Source organism: Quercus robur, chromosome 1, assembly GCF_932294415.1.
Source record: "Quercus robur chromosome 1, dhQueRobu3.1, whole genome shotgun sequence".
NCBI lineage: Eukaryota > Viridiplantae > Streptophyta > Magnoliopsida > Fagales > Fagaceae > Quercus > Quercus robur.
In genome coordinates, this window is record NC_065534.1 from 27,018,254 (window position 1) to 27,036,966 (window position 18,713).

General features: G+C 33.2%; 1 protein-coding gene across 1 annotated transcript; it reads right to left on the reverse strand.

Annotated features, from left to right (window-relative positions):
• Positions 1-347: 347 nt before the first annotated feature.
• LOC126727631 (UDP-glycosyltransferase 87A1-like) lies at positions 348-8,308 on the reverse strand. The gene is made up of 2 exons (XM_050433478.1): positions 7,211-8,308; positions 348-1,454 (listed from the first exon to the last, which is right to left on the reverse strand). Exons 1-2 carry the CDS (start codon positions 7,698-7,700, stop codon positions 577-579), a joined length of 1,368 nt encoding a protein of 455 aa, XP_050289435.1. The 5' UTR covers positions 7,701-8,308; the 3' UTR covers positions 348-576.
• Positions 8,309-18,713: the final 10,405 nt, after the last annotated feature.

Genomic DNA, 18,713 nt, shown 5'->3' on the forward strand with positions numbered 1-18,713 from the left:
GATTGAGGGAGAGGGATGGGAAGTAGAGAATAGTTGGTTGAAAACTAAGAGTAGAAATCAATTTTCGATCAACTCTACTCTACTCTCCCTCCCTTCCCCTCAATCCAAACAAGCACTTAGTTTCGCAAGACACAAATAGTGTTGGAAATTTTTCAAGAAAAGAGGGAAACTAATCTACATCATACAACATTCATGTGACATGCCACTAAAATTTAATAAACAATAATCCTTATTTAGTCCAATAACCCAATAATTCACTCTACTAATGACATCATGAAGCATGATATACTAGATTTAGTCATTTACTAGAGATTCTTCAAATGGACAACACATTAACACACTTGAAAAAAGAAAGAAGAGTAAGTTTGCAATTAAAAAACAAAGATTATTATTACAAAGACCTTCAATAGGCCACTGGTACTTTACTAACAAAGTAGTTGTAAGTCCAACCTATTTGGCTCATTATTATTTTATTTTTTTTTTTACTGTTATCAAGCTTAAGGTCTTGAAAACTCCATAGATAACTGTGAAGAAGGCATGACATTTTATGGTCATGCAAAACAAAAAAGTTACTTTCTACTCAATAACCATGCAATGTGAAAGGTCCTGGATGAAGGCATTGATGCTGGTTTCAGATGATCCTCCTTTTGCAATTGCATGTTGACACATCCGTTGAAATTCGCTTGCTCTTGTCCTAATTTCTTTCCCTTCATCATTTTCCAAATTCATAAATTTCTGCACTAGCCTTGATATTTCCACTCTTGTCACCAAATTATCCATTCCCATATCTTGCTTCACCCTCCACCCAGTTTTCCAATCCTCCACAATTAGTTTACTATTCAAGATTTGATCAAAGACTATGGGAAATGTAAGAAAAGGAAGACCACATAACATTCCTTCTCGAGTGGAACTCCACCCACAATGTGACAAAAAGCCCCCAACAGAAGAATGAGATAAGACCCTCAATTGATTACACCAAGGTACTACTAATCCTAAATGACCACAAAGCTCTTTCAATCTGCTAGTCTCATCACGCGCCACCCAAAAGAATCTAACACCACTATCACGCAAACCAACTGCAATTTCATCCATTTGGGCAATAGAAACTGAAAGAAAACTTCCCATTGAAACATACAGAATGGAACTTCTAGGTTGGCAATCTAGCCAATGTAAATAGTTGTTGTCATTGTGGTTTGTGTTTTCACCAAAATCAAAGTTAGGTACGATTTCACACATAGCATATACCGGGAATGAGAATTTTGCTTTTAGAACATCAAATACTTTGGATTCGAGCTCATAAATGGAAGTTAGTAAGAGATATTGTGCTTTGTTTACCCATGGAAGAACTTCGAGAATCCTTTGCATCGTTTGTTGGTTTGTCCAATCAAAAGGAATATTCACTAATTGTATGGAAGAAATTCCAGGGATGTAATCTACATGCTCCTTGGATTTTGCTAACATAAAAAAATAAAAAACAATGGTATCAATAGAAATCCACAATTGGGTAAACATAATCCTAGTAAAAGTATGACAATGACACTTATTTTTCTAGCTGTTTTGAAGTTTTGTTCGAGTTACTATGAAAATAAATTTGACGAATTGTTGAATTGGATCTTTTTTCTAAAGTAGCTGCAAGGGTTAAATCTCATAGGCAAAAAATTAATAAGCAAAAATAAAATTATAACAAAAAAAGTAAGAACAAAATTTGGTTACAAACTTGGTTACAACATAAGGCTACTACCAACAAGAGGAAGATTATATGTGTCCTTGTCATATGCAATGCACCTAAAAATGATTATATACAATCACTTAAGTGTGATTTAGTAAGTAAACGCATGACATTTTCTTATTGTTGGTTGTAGCCAAATTTTATCCAAAAAGTAATCCATCCTCTAATTTGTCAAGGTGTTCTCTCCATTTTCATAATTCCATTGCTTTTGTTCAGCAGCTATAGCTTCATTTTGCACTACCAAATCAATCTCTTTGGTAATCTTTCAATCTCTTTGGTAATCTTTCAGAGCAAAGAGAGAAAAAGCGCCCCCCACGCCCAGGGGGAAAAAAATGATTTCTGTGAGAAACCAAGAACATGACCAAGGAATCATAACAAAATTAGGACTTCATCTTTTGAAGCCATAAAAAAATTCAACATTAAAGATTGAGAAATATAATAATAATCAAAATTAAATTCATGCATGAAAAATAAAATTGAGATCTATTCGACATTAATAAAACATAAAAATACATAAATAATAATTGTTTCTTAATAAATTTTCTTATGTAAATAAACATGACAATCTTATATTTGTAGATACAATTCAAGATCACGCTTCAACGAACTAAAATCAACTTCATTAATTTCAATTTGGGTAGATTTTGTATCAGGATTTTTAAAAATTGATCAAATATCAATTTTAGAGGTTGGCGATTTATGGCTAGTAAAATATAGTACAAGAATAATATGGTAAATATATGGATGGGTATATTTCGGCATCTTTAAAAAAAGTACATTTCAAAAATTCGGCATAAAAATACAAAAACAGTACATGTATCATATGGGTATGTTATGTTTATTGTTTATTAAAAATTGTAACAAAAATACGGAAAAGATTTACCATATATATTTTTTATAGATAAAAGCAAATAATTCTTGTATCATAACCTTTTTAAGTCTTGTGAAGTGTGACTTAATCCATAGAAGATCCCAACAAAATTTAAAGTTTTTTTCTTTTTAATTTTGATAAGAAGATAGCAACTTTCATTAAGAATAAGATAAACGCAATACATCTTGAGCCAAAGCAAATTCAATCATATAAAATTTAAATTTTTCTAAGAATAAGGTTAGAGATATTACAAATTTAACTATATAGGTCTTATAAATTGATGCGTCACTAATTATAAAAAAGTAATTCAAATACTCATTATTATGCACACCAATCACATTCATTAGCTCATCGATTATTAAGTTTTGTATTAGAAGTTAGGGGTGTGCATGGGTCAAGCTGAGGAGTTTTTTCAACTCAACCTACCATGGTGGATTATAAAAATCCAACCCAACCCATCACAAGGGTCCAACCCATTCCACATGAATCGGGTTGGGTCGGGTTGGACCCATGGGTTGAATAGTTTTTTTTTTAATTACTGTTATTGTTATTAAATTAAGCATTAGAACAACGCCACCACAAATAAGAGCAAATTTATAACCAAATAATCATGAACATAACACCTAACAAATACAAACTATATGAAAAGAATTTAAGGTTTGGGTTTTATTTAGGAAGGGGGCAAAAAAGTAAATAACAAAATTATATAATATATTTAAAAATTTAAAAATATATTAAATATAGGTGGGTCTGGTTGGGTTAGGTGGATTTGTAAATCTCATGACCCGAACCCAACCTGACCCACTGTAAAAAAAAAATAATAATAATAAAAAATAAAAAAAATAAAAAAGGAAAAATCATAACCTAACCCAACCCACCAATCCTTAAAAACTGACACAACCCAATAGGTTGAGTTGGGTTGGCAGGTTGGCTGTACACCCTTATTAGGAGTAATGCTACATTCACAACAATTTCATAACAAATTCTTTGTGGCAAATTGTTACCGGTAATGGTGAATAAAAAAGTGATATTAGTAGTGGATAGAGATTATAATCAATACCAACTTACTACCTAGATTTTATTATAAAGATGTTATGAAAATATTGTAGATGCAACATTACTAATTTATGTTGCAGTAGTATTAGTTTTTTTTTTTTTTTAATTAAAGAAACTAAACATGATTATTTGGGCATTGGAAGCATGAGGCATAGATTTGGGATTTGTGTTTTGTTGTCAGCTTTGTTTTTAATTTTTGGGTTATGTACTTAAAATATATTAAACATGACATGCTTATTCTCTTGGGTTTAGTGTTTGACATGTGTACGTTTTTATTGAGATTTTTAAAAATATTTTATATCACGTCTTACGCTAACCACTGTCAAGTTTCAATAAAAATTTCTTTTTAATCTCTTTTATAACAATCTGTATAACTCACCGACTTGTCCATAACTAATACGTGATGTACTGATGTATGTCTAGCCTCACAGTTAGGGCTGTCCAGATTCATCCGGTAACCCGATCCATCCGAAAAACCGACCGGAATCGACCCGAATCCGGCCGACCCGACTGCTCCGGCGGGTCGACGGCGGATCTTCACCACCAGAAACCGATTCTAGCGGGTCGGTTTCGGTTTTCCTCCCCTAAAACCCGAAAAACCCGAACCGACCGAAAGATTTCCAGATTCCGGCCAAAATTTCCGGATACCGGCGAGAATTTCCAGAATCCGGCGAGAATTTTCCAGAATCCGGCGAAAAAACCCAAATTCCGGCGACATTTCCCTTAGATCCAGTGAGATTTTGACCGGATCTTGCGAAATCTCATCAAATCCAGTTAGATTTTCGCCGGATCTAAGGGAAATATCGCCGGAATCTGGAAAACTATCGCCGGAATCTGGGTTTCTTCGCCGGACCTGTGTTTTTTTCACCGTTTTCTCGTCGTCTTCTCAGATCTACGACTCCGACCAACCCGTCCGCCATCCGTTCATAATCTGAACCGCCCGACCCGATTACTCAGCGGGTCGGCGGTGGGTGCATTTTTCCCCCACCCGATTCCGGCGGGTCGGTTCCGGGTTGGGCACAAACCCGACCCGAACCGACCCGTGGACAGCCCTACTCACAGTAACACATTTAATTCTATATGTTTGCATTTGCACACAATACATAAGATGCAAGTAATTTTAATTTTTACGCACATACGCGTATTGTACAGGTACAATACATGTACTTACTAACTATACTACGTTATTAATATTGGCTTCTTAATTATTTGCATTTTTTTCCTTTTGAGAAAATCAAATACAATAGTTAGATTTCTCATAATATACAAATTAAATAGAAGTCATATTTATTACATTATTATATGTCCAGTATTCTTCTAAATGGAAAATTAATTAAAATGGTATTGCCACATTAAAAATAAAATAAATAAACTCAAACACATTAATCTTTGCTGATTGCAGTGGTTGCTCTCCTTGCTAGAACCACTTGAGGACATCAATATCAATGATTGTTGGTGGACACTGGTGGTTGTCCTCAAAGGATGAACTAACTTAAGGGCATAGGTTATGAGCTAACTTTTAAGGATTTGTTAAAGGTAGAAGACTTCTATTTTTTTAATGTTTTTTGGGAGGGAGCCACAAGTATGGATCATTTGTCTTTTATATATTATGGGCCCCTTTAAGTTAAATTTTATTACTTATTAGGAAGCCACACTATAATTTTGGATTTTAACTTTAAATTATTTTATATATTTATAATCTATATCTATATGCAATATAAAATAAAATAAAAATGACTTTCTAGTAATTTCTTCTATTATTGCCACATAAACTTTTAAAACACATTTTTTTTCACGTCAATATTCTAATATGTATATTTTTGTTGAGTTTAAATTCTATAAGGATTCACTATAAAAACTCTTATATTTATCATCTACATTAGAATTTCATCATATTATATTTTCTTTAAATGATATAATAGATTCAATTCCATTAACAAACACAATTATATATTATGAATATCTTTTAACAATCCGTATAACTTGCCAACTTGTCTGTAACTAACGTGTAATGTACTGATGTACATCTAGCCTCATAATAACCCATTTAATTTTGTATGTTTGCACACAATACGTAAGACACAAGTAATTTTAATTATTACACATGGTACAATATGCGTACTTACTAACTATACTACATTATCAATATTGGTTTCTTAATTATTTGCATTTTTTTTCTTTTGAAAAAGTCAAATATTATAGTTAGATTTCTCATAATATACAAATTAAATAGAAGTCATTATTACATTATTATATGTCTAGTATTCTTCTAAAAGAAAATTAATTAAAATAGTATTGCCACATTAAAAATAAAATAAAATAAACTCAAAACACATTAATCTTTGCAGTGGTTTCTCTCCTTGGTAGAACCACTTGAGGACATCAAAATCAATTATTGTTGGTGTACATTGGTGGTTGTCCTCAAAGGATGAACTAACTTAAGGGCGGAGGTTATGAGCTAACTTTTAAGGATTTGTTAAAGGTAAAAGGCTTCTTCTTCTTTTTTGGGTTTTTTGGGAGGGAGCCACAAGTATGGATCATCTGTCTATTATATTTTATGGGTCCCTTTTAAGTTAAATTTTATTACTTATTAGGAAGCCACGCTATAATTTTGGATTCAAACGATAAATTATTTTATATATCTATAAACTAAATCTATATGCAATATAAAATAAAATAAAAATGACTTTATGTTAACTTCTTCTATTATTGCCACATAAACTTTTAAAACACTTTTTTTTCACATCATTATTCTAATATGTATTTTTTTCGTTGAGTTTAAATTCTATAAGAATTCACTATAAAAGCTCTTATATTTATCATCTACATTAGAATTGTCATGTTATATTTTCTTTAAATAATATAATAGATTCAATTCCATTAACAAACACAATCATATATTATAAATATCTTTCAATAATTATCAAAGTTCATATTTAATTTTTTATTATTATAAAAAAACATAGAGAAGATAATATTTTGTTACTTTTGTATGCATTGCAATGATTACTAACTAATTTTTAATTAATAATTTTTAATATATATATATATATATATATATATATAACCAAAGCAATTTGACTTCTGGTTGAACATATGATATTGTATTGCGTAAACTTTTGAGAATTTACAATATTAAACATTGTTATTTTAATATATATATATATATAATTAAATTTAAATTTTATTTCATATTTAAACCCACTATTAAATGCTTAGCTCATTATATTTCTTCAAATTCTAATTAAATGCTTAGCTCATTATATTTCTTCAAATTCTAGAATTTATAGTTTCATATATAAATAAGTCATAATGAATGACTATTAAAAACTAAATCTTTGCTTGGATTGTGTTCCATACCATAAAATGGTAAGGTGGGTTATTTAACTTATTTTATTATTGGGATTTTTGTTTTCCAATAACGCTTTTTTTTTTTCTTTTCTATTCACATATTAAAAAAAAAAAATTGAAATATTTTATTTATTATTTACTAAGAATACAAAGAAGTAGACGGAGAGGTAAGCGAAAAGAATTTGTATTAAATACGTACTCACCTGAGTCAGCTGGTAAATGGCCATTTTTGACTAAAAGATCCGCATGTTGCATGATGGTGAACATGGACTGTGACATAGGCCAAAACGATGCCACCGGAATATTCCTTCGGTTCCCAACTCCAACTGCCCAGAAAAGAAAAGTATCAGCCACGATAACTGTAACCGGAGGCTCAAGCTGATCAAGGAGCCGCACAAATGGAGCTTCCAACTTCGTCCTGGTAGCTTTGGTGAAGGAGTAAACGTCAGCAGCGCGGACTAACTCTGATGGGATAACGTTAGGAATTGTGCCGAAGCGAATGTTGTCGGGCTTAGGATCGGAGCCGATGAAACCGAGCCATTCTTCGGTGACAACGAAGGTGACGAGGATATTGCTGTTTTTCGAAGCAAGTGTTTTGCATAGGTTCATCATGGGGTTGATGTGGCCGCGACCTGGATAAGGCATGGCCACCACGTGGCACTGCGTGGCTGGTTTAGCTTTGACAGAACTCATTATTCAGAGACGCTAACAGAGGATAGCTAACGAAATTCACAGGCAAGTACCGAACCAAGCTTGTAGTGTCCCCGTGAATGAGTATTTGCTGAGTTCCACTTCCACCCCTTCCAACTGATAGTCAACCCGTCAAAAGACGAGTTTGAGAGATACCCAAATAAAGAATTGTGCTTTAGAGCGAGTTCAAGCAAGTTTGGTGGGAGTGACCCAGTGAGTTTGTTGTAACTCAAATCGAGTCGTCTCAAATTCAAAAGCGAGTTGATTGAGTTTGGAAGAAACCCAGTTAGAGAATTATGAGAAAGGTCCAACGAGTCAAGAGATTTAAGGTTGGTAATAGATACAGGGAGCGAGCAAGAGAACGAGTTGGATTGGAGAGAGAGGGTTTGGAGGTTTGAAAGAGATGAAATGGAAGAAGGTATAGGACCAAAGAAAGAGTTATCAGAGAAGTCGAGGCAAGTGAGTTGGGAAAGTTAAGAAATGAGTGGGCTGAGTGTACCTGAGTAGCCAGCTGGGTCGAGTCAGGGGTGCAAATAAGGCCGCAACCAAACACTTTTATAATCTACAAAGGTCGTCAAAATACAACACTTGTAGAGAGGCTGCTTATGCAATTTCACACCTGCGCTTTGATTTGATAACTTTGAAACTTTAAACAGAGGCGGCTCAAGGATTTTTTGTCCAAATTTGAATAAGAAACATAAATTATATAAAATCTAAAATAAAAAAGATTTGAATGTATCAATATCACAACCATGTTTAGAAGATTGTTCACGTCAACACGACCATGCTTAGAAGATGAATCTTGAGTAAGATATAAATCTTGGATAGAAGATGAATCTTACGACCTACAGAGTTTCCTTATTACAAATTTATCCATTGTACTAGCAAAAGAACAAAAAATAAACTATAAGTTTATTTGACTTATTAATTTCTAATACAATAAATATATTAATTATTGTTGTTAAGTATTTTTTTGTAATTCTTTAATTTATAAGTTTAGAATTCTTTAAATGTTTTATATTTTTATTGTCTTTAATATTAATGTATTGACCAAATCACATAGCCAACAACCACTCACAACACACATTCAACAAAAATTAAAAAACTACCCACAAGTCACAAATTAGTCAAATAGTCAATTTGATAAGTAATAACTCAACTTTATATCAAATCAATAAAACACTCACAGCAACTCTACAACACACCAACACCCAACAGTAAGGAAACTCAAACTCAAGCACTCAACAACAATAAAACACTATAAACTAATAAAAGTAATAAGTCCTATAAGTCTATAACCCACTGACCCCACAAGCCCACACACAGTCACACACACGGTCAGACTTTAGAGACTCAAAACTCAAGTTGAGTAACTCAACAACAAATATCAGAAGTTTACAACACAGTTCTTAACGCCACAGCTCTCACACACGGTCGAAGATTCAAAAACTCAACAACAAAAAATCAAAAGATAACACCGCACAGGAGCGGCGGTACAAAACCCTATAAACACACTCACACAAGCAACGGCGACAGATTAGGGACAGTCAGGCAGCGACAGATTTTGTGTGTGTGAAGCAAAAGCAGCCTTTTTGGAGGTTAGGTAGTTACAAATTCTTAGGTTTTATTTTACCCTTTTTTATATTTATGATTTTTCAAATTTTGACTTATGAGCTTTTTATTTGTGAGATTAAAGACCAAAATTTTCTTTTGGACTTCTTTTTTTTCTAGAGTTCAAGTTGGATTAAAAAATAAAGGGGTCAGGATGATGGTGAGAGGGTGCAAATTTGTATTGCAGGGGTTCAAAACAATTTCTTTTTTTAATATTGTATATATAAAATTTCCGGGTCAAGGGTTCATTTAAACCCCCTAACTATAACGTACCGCCTGACTTGAAAGTCATGCAGTGTCGCATGCCATGAGTTCAGCCTTGGTTCTGGTCAAAAAGCAAAACCTTGAGTCTTTGACTAACAAAGTGCAAGTGGAGTGTACTAGTGCAGCAATGGATTTTCATTATATTATTGTAGAAAAATGGTCTGAATTTTGACTAAAGTGTTCCCCTCCATAGACTTTCCTTCTATGAACCTGACACTTAGGCTTCGTTTGGGAGTTCATAAGGAAATGGAATTGAATTTGATGGAATGATCATAAGGGAATGGAAAGGAATGAAATGGAATAGAATGTATTTAAGTAAAAGAAAGGAATGGGAAAAAATGGAATAGAAGGATGTTTTAAAATTAAGCAGGGATGGAGATGAATAAAAATGAAGGGAATGTAAGTAATCTTGTTTGGGAGTAACATGGAGAGAATGGAATGGAATCACTTTATGACAATATTACTGTTAGACCCCTATTTTAAAATAAAGGGTTGAATTTATAGGGTATTTTGGGAGTTTTAGTAAAAAAATCATTAAATCTAATTTCATTCCCTCCCATTCCTCCCAATTTCGGAGGGAATGGAAATTTGAGGTTTTAAGGGAATAGAGAGGAATGGGTGTTCCCTCCTACTCATTCCATTCTCTCCCACTTAAACTCCCAAACAAGAGAATGGACTTTTCATTCCCACCATTAAAACTCTCAAACAATGGAAGGGAAGAATAGTCTAAAATTATTCTTTTCATTCCTTTCCATTTCATTCCCTCCTTCCAAACGAGGCCTTTAGGACTTTTGGACGTGAAAAAGGGGTTACTCTGTATCCGATCTACTAAAATAGTAAAATTACGCTCCTCAAAAAAAATAGTAAAATTACAAGTAGAACTTATAGAGCATCTTCAATAGAGACATTGCTAGACTGTTAGCTCATGGCAAACACCAAGATTTTCCAAATATGTTAGGTTCAATTGATTGCATGCATTGGAAGTAGAAAAATTGTCCATCTGCATTGAAAGGTCAATATTGTGGTCATATTCGTGAGCCTACTATTATTTTAGAGGCAGTAGCATCGTATGATCTTTAGATATGGCATGCATTTTTTGGGTTACTTGGGTCAAATAATGATATTAATGTGTTAGAGCGGTCTCATGTATTTAATGAACTTGCTAAAGGACGTACTCCTGCCGTACATTACTCAATCAATGGTCATGACTACACAATGGGATATTATCTTGCTGATGGTATATATCTAAAGTGGGCAACATTTGTGAAAACAATCCCATCTCCTCAAGGACATAAGCGAAAATTATTTGCAGTAGCCTAAGAGGCATGTAGAAAGGATGTTGAGCGTGCATTTGGAGTGCTTCAAGCACGTTTCGCAATTGTCCGTGAACCTGCACAATTTTTCCATCTTGAAACACTCCAAAAGATCATGAAAGCGTGCATAATTCTCTATAACATGATTGTTGAAGATGAGCGGGATGATAATGAAGTGGTAGACTTGGATTATGAATAAATTGATGGAGTGGATAATCTTCCTATGCAAGTGTTACATAAACAAAGTGATGGATTTATGTCATACATTGAGAGGTATGGACGCATTAGAGACCGAAAAATTCATTTTCAACTCCAGGAGGACCTCATTGAACGTTTATGGCAATTGCAAGGCAAGTCATAGGAACTTCCTTTTTTATATGTTGAGAAGCATGAGTCATAGGAACTTGTGCGAACGTGTGAGTTTTATTGTAATTTGGTTTGAGTTATGTATGTGAGTAATCTATGGACTACATTGTTCAAGCTATAATATGTGTTCTATTTTATATGTTTTCTTATAAAGTTCCTCCATTTCATAGTTCACATTGTTCCAAGATTGCTTTCGAACAATTGAGACGATAATAGACTATCATGACGATTGAGAAATTTTTTTTAGTCAAAAGATAAATTTGTATATATATAATTTGGGGTTAAAACAAAATACTATTGTTACTCTAGTTTCTTATTTGCTATCATGATGATTAAGAAATTGTTTTAGTAAAAAAAAAAATGTATAAGTATAATTTGGGGTTAAAAAAATCACGTGTTTAACACTAGACGATTATTTGCTATCATGTAGTGGCGGTAGTGGAAGAGTCGGTGGCGGTGGAAGAGTCGGTAGGGGCGGCGGTAGCGATTGCGGTGGCGGTGGGAGAGTTGGTGGCGGCAGCGGTAGTGGCAGCGGTAGCGGTTACAGGTAGTTGTGATTGTTGTTTATTGTAGTGGATATATTATTTTATTGTAGTAGATATATTATTTTATTGTGATGTTTATATTTTTTTTTTTTTTTTTGAGAGAGTTTTTAACTTATGGCGTCCGCTCCTGATGATAGCTCTATATCATCAGACCAAGACACCAATCAGTTTTTTGGTGTAGGCGGGGATTGAACCCCAGATCTCTTATACAACCATCAGAGACTTTACCAGTTGAGCTAACTGGAACCCACTGATGTTTATATTATTTTATTGTGTGAAAAGCTAAAATAAATCCACTGCTGCAGCATGTGTGTAGGTAAAATAGATAAAGTAACTTTTGGTGGAGCTAAATAGCCAAATTTTTAACTCCATTGCTGTAAATGCTCTAACGTAGGGACTCTAACTTTTGGTGGAGCTACATAGTGAAACCATAAAAAAAGGGGCTCCAACGGTCTTTTTAAAACTCAAATAAAAATTTCACATAAACAGTAGCTCATAAAGTCTAATGGACTACTATTGATTAGCAACCGATTTTTTTCATTAAAAAATTCCAGCACCTAATATTTTATCACTTCTTCCACTTTCTTCTTTGATTTGTTTTTGGGTCTCACACTCTCTCTTTGTTTCTTCTCACAAAAAAATTCTTGTTCTCATAAAACCAATTTAATTTAAACAACAAATCTAAAATTGGAACAACAACAACAACAAATCAAGAACAAAAAAAAATAAAAAATTTAGAACAGAATTTTTCTGTTTGGCTTCTTGGAAAATATTCAAATAGCTTTCTTTCTTTTTTTTGCTATAAGTTTTTATTTTAATCTATGAAACTTGGTTTTTTTTATCATTTATGTGAATTATATTGAGGGAGCTATAACCATAATTTTTTTTTTCATCTTTTGCTTTTTATTATTAAACTTTATTTTTGGTGGGCTTGTTGAGCTCTATTTGCCCTGAAATCACGGAGAAAGAGTCACTAATCAAAAAAAAAAAAAAACAACAACAACAACAACAAAAGATCAAGAAAAAAAAAAAGCCGATCTGACCCCTGGCTGCATGCACTCGTCAGTGAGGAGGAGGAGCGGTGGTGAAGATGCAGTGGTGGCGGTGCAATGGAGTAGGGGCAATTTCTCTTTTCTCTTTATACCTGTTTGTGTGTTTAAAGATAATGAAACCATAAGGCAAAAGGGAGAGGGTTGGAGAAAAAAAGGATTGGTCTGAATGTGTTATGACTTTTGTTTTTGATAGGCAAAAATGCAAAGTTGACCCTTTAATTTTCACATTTTTTCATTTCAATCCTCTAACTTTCAATTTTGTCAATTCAATCTTCTAACTTTCAATTTTTGTCAATACAAGACTCCGTTACCTATTAGCGTTTGCCGTTAGAACCATTTTGCACTTTTTTTTTTATTCAGAATTTTTTTTAAAAAAAAATCTGGAAAAGCAAAGGCCCAACCCTATCACTTTGATGGTCTCTCGTCATCCTTTCCACCATCATCATTGTCATCCGAATCATCTTTATCCGACCTCTTCCTCTTTGTCGGAACATCAACCTTCCCACCATCTTCGTCTTCATCCACCTCATCAATTTCTTCCTCCTCACTATTGTTCTCCTCTAGCTCAAAATCACTAGCATCTTCCTCACCCTCGACATGGGCTACTAGCCTGATAAGGTACTTGGTTCCCAAATCCTCCTATAGATTAGTTCATAAATGTCATAGAAAATTTACACAGAAGAAGTCAGAACATAGGAAATATAAACCAAGAACTGAACAAAAGGGAAAGACAGAAAACATATATCAGAGTAGAGGTGGATAGCAACACAAACCAACCAACATACAAACTAGGAATGGCAACGGGTCGGGTTCGGGCCGGGTTTTTTCATACCCAGACCCGACCCGCGGGCCAAGACCCACGGCCCAGACCCGGTCCGTTTACTAAACGAGTTTTTTTTCCGGGGCCCGGACCCGCCCCCGCCGGGCCCCGTTAAGCCCTGCTAGATCAAGGCCCATTCGGCCATTCCGTTGCCCAATCAAAAAAAAAAAAAAAAGTTAGCTTGATACCGATTTTCTCAGCAACCAAACAGTAGGGGACACTCAAGAAAATCCAGATCTAAACAGATCGAAAGCCCTTTTTTTTCATTACAAAATTTTCCCACATCAAAAGTAAAAACAAGAATTAACATATAGAACCTACAAAATCAAATCAAACAAGTCGATCCTATTCAACAAAAATAACACTTTAACTAGAAAATACAAATTTGATTCTTTGAACAAAATGAACGATTTTCAGTGCAAAAGCTTGAGTTCACAACGAGCTGAGAAAGATGAGAGAGTTGTTCCTTGTGAGGTGGAGGAGGGCCTGGCGAGGTGAGGTCTGTGAGGAGAGGTGCTTGATCTCTTGAGGTGCTTGTCGGCGAGGTCGCTTGAGGCAGAGCGGTGACACTGACAGATCTTGGGACAGCGGCGAAGGCTTGGGACGGCGACGAAGGCATGGATCGGCGGTGAGAGGTTGGGTAGTTGGTCGAAGGTGAGATTGAGAGTGATTGAGATTGTGATTTGTTAGTGAGAGAGTGAGATTGTGATTTGTGAGTGAGACTGAAGAGAACAGAGATGAGGGAGGCGGGCTGTGTGAGCTGAAAATCTGAAATGAAATGAGGATGTTGAAATTTTAGGGTTTATAACATTATATATATAGGAGGATATTTTAGTAATTATAAAAATATATAATCGGGTCGGGTCGGGTCGGGTTTGGGCCGGGTTTTTATAAAAACCCGGACCCGGTTCGGGTTTTTTTTTAAAACCCAAACCCGACCCTATTCTTTATCGGATCGAGTAAAACCCGGTCCATTAGGGTCGGGTCGGACCGGGTACCCGCGGGTCGGGTAGAAATTGCCATCCCTAATACAAACAGACAACTGAGGAAAATTACATTAAGGTTCTGAAATTTCTTCAACAAACTACCCAGTACAATGCGTGCGTGGTTTTCTTTTTAATGGGTTCTTCAAAGATGTGAGATTTTAAAGGTCAAAGATTCTTTATCCCTTCAACCAAGTCAATAAAGTAAGGATTGTGTTTCTTCAAGAAGAAAATTTCCAAATCCAACAGCTAAGAGAAAATTTCTTATGAAAATGGAAGTGCTTGGTTTTTCCAGATTTTTATTCTTCTTTTTTTAATTCTGAATAAAATAAAAATAAATAAATAAAAAAAGTGCAAAATGGTTCTAATGGCAAACACTAACAGCCATATAACGGAGCCTTGCATTGACAAAAATTGAAAGTTAGAGGACTGAATTGACAAAACTTAAAGTTAGAGGACTGAAATGAAAAAAGGTGAAAGTTAGAGGGTCAGTTTTGCATTTTTTCCTTTTGATAAGTATGGTATTGTTTAAAGAAAATTAATTATAAGTTAATAATAAGGAAAAAAGGAATGGTCAGGCTTCTCTGAGCAGCAGCAGCAGGAGAAATTATAAGATCCACATGGTGGACAAGTGATGTGGTCCAATATTCCACTAAAAAACTTTCACCTGTTTAAAATTGTTAGTTAGAAAAAAATTTTAAACAGAAATTAATTACTGACTCAGCAATTTTAAACAAGTGAAAGTTTTTTAGTGGAATGGTGGACAAATAACGTGGTCTACCAGAAGACTTTATAATTTCTCCAGCAGCAGATAAAAAGAGAAACAAAAAAAAAAAAAAAAGTAAAAATGGAATGGTCTAAAACGTGTGGTTGACTTTTTCAATGATAAGTATAGTATGGGTTTTTTTAAGGAAATTAATTATAAGTTAATGAATAATAAGAATAAAAATCCCTTAAATTAAGATTAAATGGGTTTTTCTTCAAATACTAAAATTGGAAGTGTAATTGATAAGTTAAAATATAATTAAGAATTTGAAAATTATAGTTGTTGGGAATGAATAGATGAAGAATAAAGAAAGAATGAAAAAATAATATTTAAATGAAATAAAAAAATGATCGAGAGTCTGTTGAAAAGTATATTTGAAAAAGTAAATAAGTAAAAGGTAAATGCAACTGTTCACTCTCCAAACGGCACATAAATTGAAGATTTTGTTTGAGATGCTCTTAACTTTTAGTGAAGGGAAAAAATCACCATTGTTTGTTTCATAGTTTTCATTCTCAAATCTTTCTCTATTTATGTTGGATATATCATAGAAAATTAACTTATTTTTGTGATTATGTAAACATGAGCACAAACATATCTAATCATAAAGAACACAAATAGATATTATGAACAAGAATAATAAAACAAATAAAAATTATGTAAAATAATTTACTCACAAACTGGATGCATAGAGAATGAATGATATAATTTTGATCAAGGAGTTTGTTGTTTGATCCAAAAAAAACTTTTAGTTAGCCCAAAATCCATAAAATGAACAAAAAATTGAACATATATAGCTTTAAAACTCATTTCCTTCCATTTACAATTGCTATTGCTACTAAAGCCAGTAGTTAGAACCCTAAAATTCCACATTTGAGACACATCTCATATCGGGAACTATTGTTGTCGCACTCGCACTGCCGCTATCATGCAATCATGTAAATATGTTTTACCTTTTAACACTTTTATTAATGATAAAGATATAAATCAAATCAGATGTGTTGATGCTTTGTACCTTTTCATTTTAATTGTGTAAGGAGCAATGTTTGAAACATATATTGTAAACAAGTGTGTAGATTATATATTAGAAAATAAAGAAAAACTCGTTCAAGTAGACAAGTTCTTGGCAAAATTTGCTGAATGGTACTTTTTAAGGAAATTTTAGGTAGATAGCACAAGAGAGAAGTTATTTAGTTATGTAAACTCTTTCTGGAACTTGAGTTTCAACCCAAAATCGAGTTTATCAAATTTAAGTTTCAATTAGTTTAGGTTGCGTGGCAGCCTGATGTTGTATAACAAATTGGAACTCGAGTTTGCTAAACTCGATTTTAGATTAGAACTCCAGTTTGTCAAACTCAAGTTCCAAAAAGAGTCTACATAACTAAATAACTTCAGTCACATGTTATTCTCCTAAAACTTTCTTTAAAAAATACTATTCAACAAATTTTGCTCATTTTAATTGTTTTCCTCAAGCTATTTTGTTCTTTCGGGTCTAACTTTGCCGCAAATACAAATGAAGACTTGATGAAATTTATCTTAAGAGAACAAAGCATACATAATGTGAAATTGTCAAACCTCTTTTGGTTTATCAATTTATTGCCTATCCTTTTTACTTGATATTTTTTTCCTTCTCTCTTGAATAATTTTTAAACTTACTCTTTCTCTATTTCCCATATTTGATACATGTGCAAACAAGTTAAAACTTTTTAAAGTTTGAAATTTGTCATTTGTTCATGTTTTGGTAATTTGGTACTTCTTAGTTATTACCTTCAATAATTAATGTAGCGAATTTATTTTCTAACAATGATTGTTTAACATATAACATCATTATTGGTTCGGTCCAAAAAAAAAAATCACTATTGGTGATTTCTTATGATTCTCGATCTAGTTTGAGTTGCATTTTTTTTCAATGTATTGCCCGTTAGATATTAAACACAAAATAAGCACTAAGAGTAACCTATCACTAACCACTAGACAAGTGATGCAGCCAGGAAAGATTAGCTTATCATTAATACTTCACAAATTCGTCTACAGGAGACATTTTATGGGGCCAACATGTAAAATCCAATTTAAGTTAAGTGTGATGATAATTGAACACTATGTACGGACACACAATACCACATCAACTAGAATCATATTTTCATTTCAGTTAAAATTGTGAAATCGTGTTTTTACCATTTTTTACAACTATAATTGAAATTGTGTTTTGAAAACACGATTTAACAAATAATGTGCAAGAAAAGTGTGCAATAAGGAACATGCAACAAGATTTAATATTACTTTAAAGTCATGTGGTTTTAAAGGTATAATTATATGTCTTAAGGGTTAAAAACAATTTTAGTTTGAATTTCATTTAAAAAGTTATGGTTAATTTTGTCTTCATGGTGTAATTTCAGCAACACTGCAAATTAAGGATATATCTGGTAGTATATTTGCATCTAGAATTTTCTAAGAGATCCCAAGTCTCTTGGGCTTTCTTTACTTTAAGTCCAAATTAGTCTTTTATAGGTTATTATCTCATTAGTTTTTTAGATTAACGAGTAATCATAGGCATTTGCAAATTGATCATTTTAGGAAAGTTTTGATATCACTATTTATGAAAGATATAAAAAAGTAGTAAAAAAAAAATCAGTATTTTTTTCTTTTCTCTCATAAAAAGTTTCTATTTTTTTTTTTCTAAACCAATGCCCTTAAAGCATTCGTTAACTATTTCCTTAGTTTATTAGTCAAACTTGGAGCCCTAAATATGTAGAGTCAAAGCTAGAGTTTATCTCTTTTACTTCCTACTTATAATCTTTCATCAAATTCTTCCTCTTATGAGTCAAAACCCTGGAACCCCACATATTTTCTCTAACAAATAACCATTAAAGATATTTATATATAACCTCATACCATAGCCGACTGGCCCAACTCTGTGCCTTAACCCTTTCGTCTACAATTCTAAATGAAAATGAAAATTAAATAGACATTGTCCATCTTATTTTATTCTGTAAATGAAAATAAACCGAGTTTATTAATGAAGACGTCACACAACCACAGGCTCAAATTCGTGTTGCAAGAGCAGAACTCCTGCTTTGTTGAATAATGGTCTACTCTTCAGGATATACAAGATATAAGAAAAGCGAAATCACACAAGGACATATATATTTTATGCAATGGCATAAAATAGCCTGGGTAATATTGAACCACATGCTTGCCAAATGACTAGAGCAAAACTGTAGCAATATATTCTGGACCAAGTGCACAATTATATCACAATGTATAAACTTTCAACAAAGAACTACTTAAAATGCCAATTT

Excerpts from the sequence above, each read along its gene's own strand:
- LOC126727631 (XM_050433478.1), bottom strand. The coding sequence starts at position 7,700 with ATGAGTTCTGTCAAAGCTAAACCAGCCACGCAGTGCCACGTGGTGGCC. Across the intron at positions 1,455-7,210 it reads CCATTTACCAGCTGACTCAG|CAAAATCCAAGGAGCATGTA; the intron begins GTGAGTACGTAT and ends TTTTTATGTTAG.